General features: G+C 59.5%; 1 protein-coding gene across 1 annotated transcript; it reads right to left on the minus strand.

Moving 5' to 3' along the window:
- Window positions 1-535: 535 nt before the first annotated feature.
- On the minus strand, window positions 536-1,357 carry DQ04_07481040 (putative fatty acid elongase; the record flags this gene model as incomplete). The annotated part of the gene is made up of 1 exon (XM_009315187.1): window positions 536-1,357. The coding sequence occupies one exon, from the start codon at window positions 1,355-1,357 to the stop codon at window positions 536-538; it is 822 nt and encodes a 273-aa protein (XP_009313462.1).
- Window positions 1,358-1,399: the final 42 nt, after the last annotated feature.

Below are 1,399 nucleotides of genomic sequence, written 5' to 3' on the forward strand. Positions count from 1 at the left end.
GCGAGCAGCTGCCATCGTGTGGCGCTCTCCTCCTTCCCCCCTTTTTTGTAGCATGCAAGAGCCTTCAACTCCGTTGCCCCCTTTTCCCCCATGTCTTCTTCTCGTCTGCAAGACCCTCTCTGGGCCTTCCTTTCCCCCCCCTTTTTTCCCCCCATTGTCGTTCCTTTTTTTTCTTTCTTTTTGGGATTGCGGCTGCTGTTGCCTCCTTCCGCTCCTGTTGCATTTTACCCCCAACTCACGCTCTCACTGTGCACGGACGCAGCCACCACGCACACAAAAAATGAAATTCACACCGGACAATGGAGCTAAAACAAACAAACAAACAAAGAAACAAACCAAGAAGATAAATAGCACGGCAGCACCCCACCACCATTTAGTTTCACTACACCCACGCTCGCATATACGCCAGTGAGGGGCTTGGAGGGGAGGGGGGAAGGGTGCCTTTCTCTCCCTCCCCCTTCCCGCCGGGCGTGGGAGGAGGAAAGCGCGACGCACACAAAGCGCACAAATATGCGTTCGCGGCTCCCCCCCCCGCTTAGTCGGCCTTCTTCGCGGAACCGTTCGAGGCAACAGCAGGCCGCTTCGGCGGGAATATATATGCCTTGACGAACATCTCCGAGAAGAGGTAGAGGTACGACGTGTACATGAGCAGCTGGATGCGCATGTTCGACCACGTCATGCCGCAGCCGCGGCCGTCGTAGCTCTCCTTCATCGCGTAGACGCTGACGAAGCAGCCCATCACCATCTGTAGGATCTGCATGATGGTGATGTACGGCGCGAGCGGCCGCACAAGCCGCTTGTGGCCCATCGCCGCCAGAGCGAAGTAGAGGTACATGATGGAGTGCACGCTGTAGTTCATCGCCGCCACCCAGATGTAGGAGGAGCTGCCGACGCAGTACGTGTGCCACGAGAAGAGCAGCACCGTGACGTGGTGGTACCAGTGCAGGAACGGCAGCTTCGGCTTGCCCTGCAGCACCAGAAAGATGGTGTCGACCAGCTCCGGCATCTTCGACAGGGCGAAAATGCCCATCCAGAAGCCGACGTTAGTGGTGTAGAACTCCTCCTCGGTGAACTTGCACGTCGCCTCGTAGAATCCCTTCGACGCGAGGTTGCTGATGAGCCTCGGCGTCACCGTGCTGGTGCCGAAGATGGAGAAGATGGAGAGAAGCAGGTTCCACACGACCATCGCCTGTCGCACCGCTGGCGACCCGGTGCCGTCTTCGCTCCGCACCTGCGGTGCCGCCGCCGCCGCCGCATTGCCGCGGCCGGTCAGCTTGGCGAACACCCTGGGCCCGAGGAAGACAAACGCGAGGTAGCCGCCGGCGACGTAGCCCGCCACGTCCACGTTGTCGATCATCCACTGGCGGACTGCGTGGCCATCCCAGTCGTTGATGAACTG

Source organism: Trypanosoma grayi (genome assembly GCF_000691245.1).
Source record: "Trypanosoma grayi strain ANR4 Tgr_748_V1, whole genome shotgun sequence".
Lineage (NCBI taxonomy): Eukaryota > Euglenozoa > Kinetoplastea > Trypanosomatida > Trypanosomatidae > Trypanosoma > Trypanosoma grayi.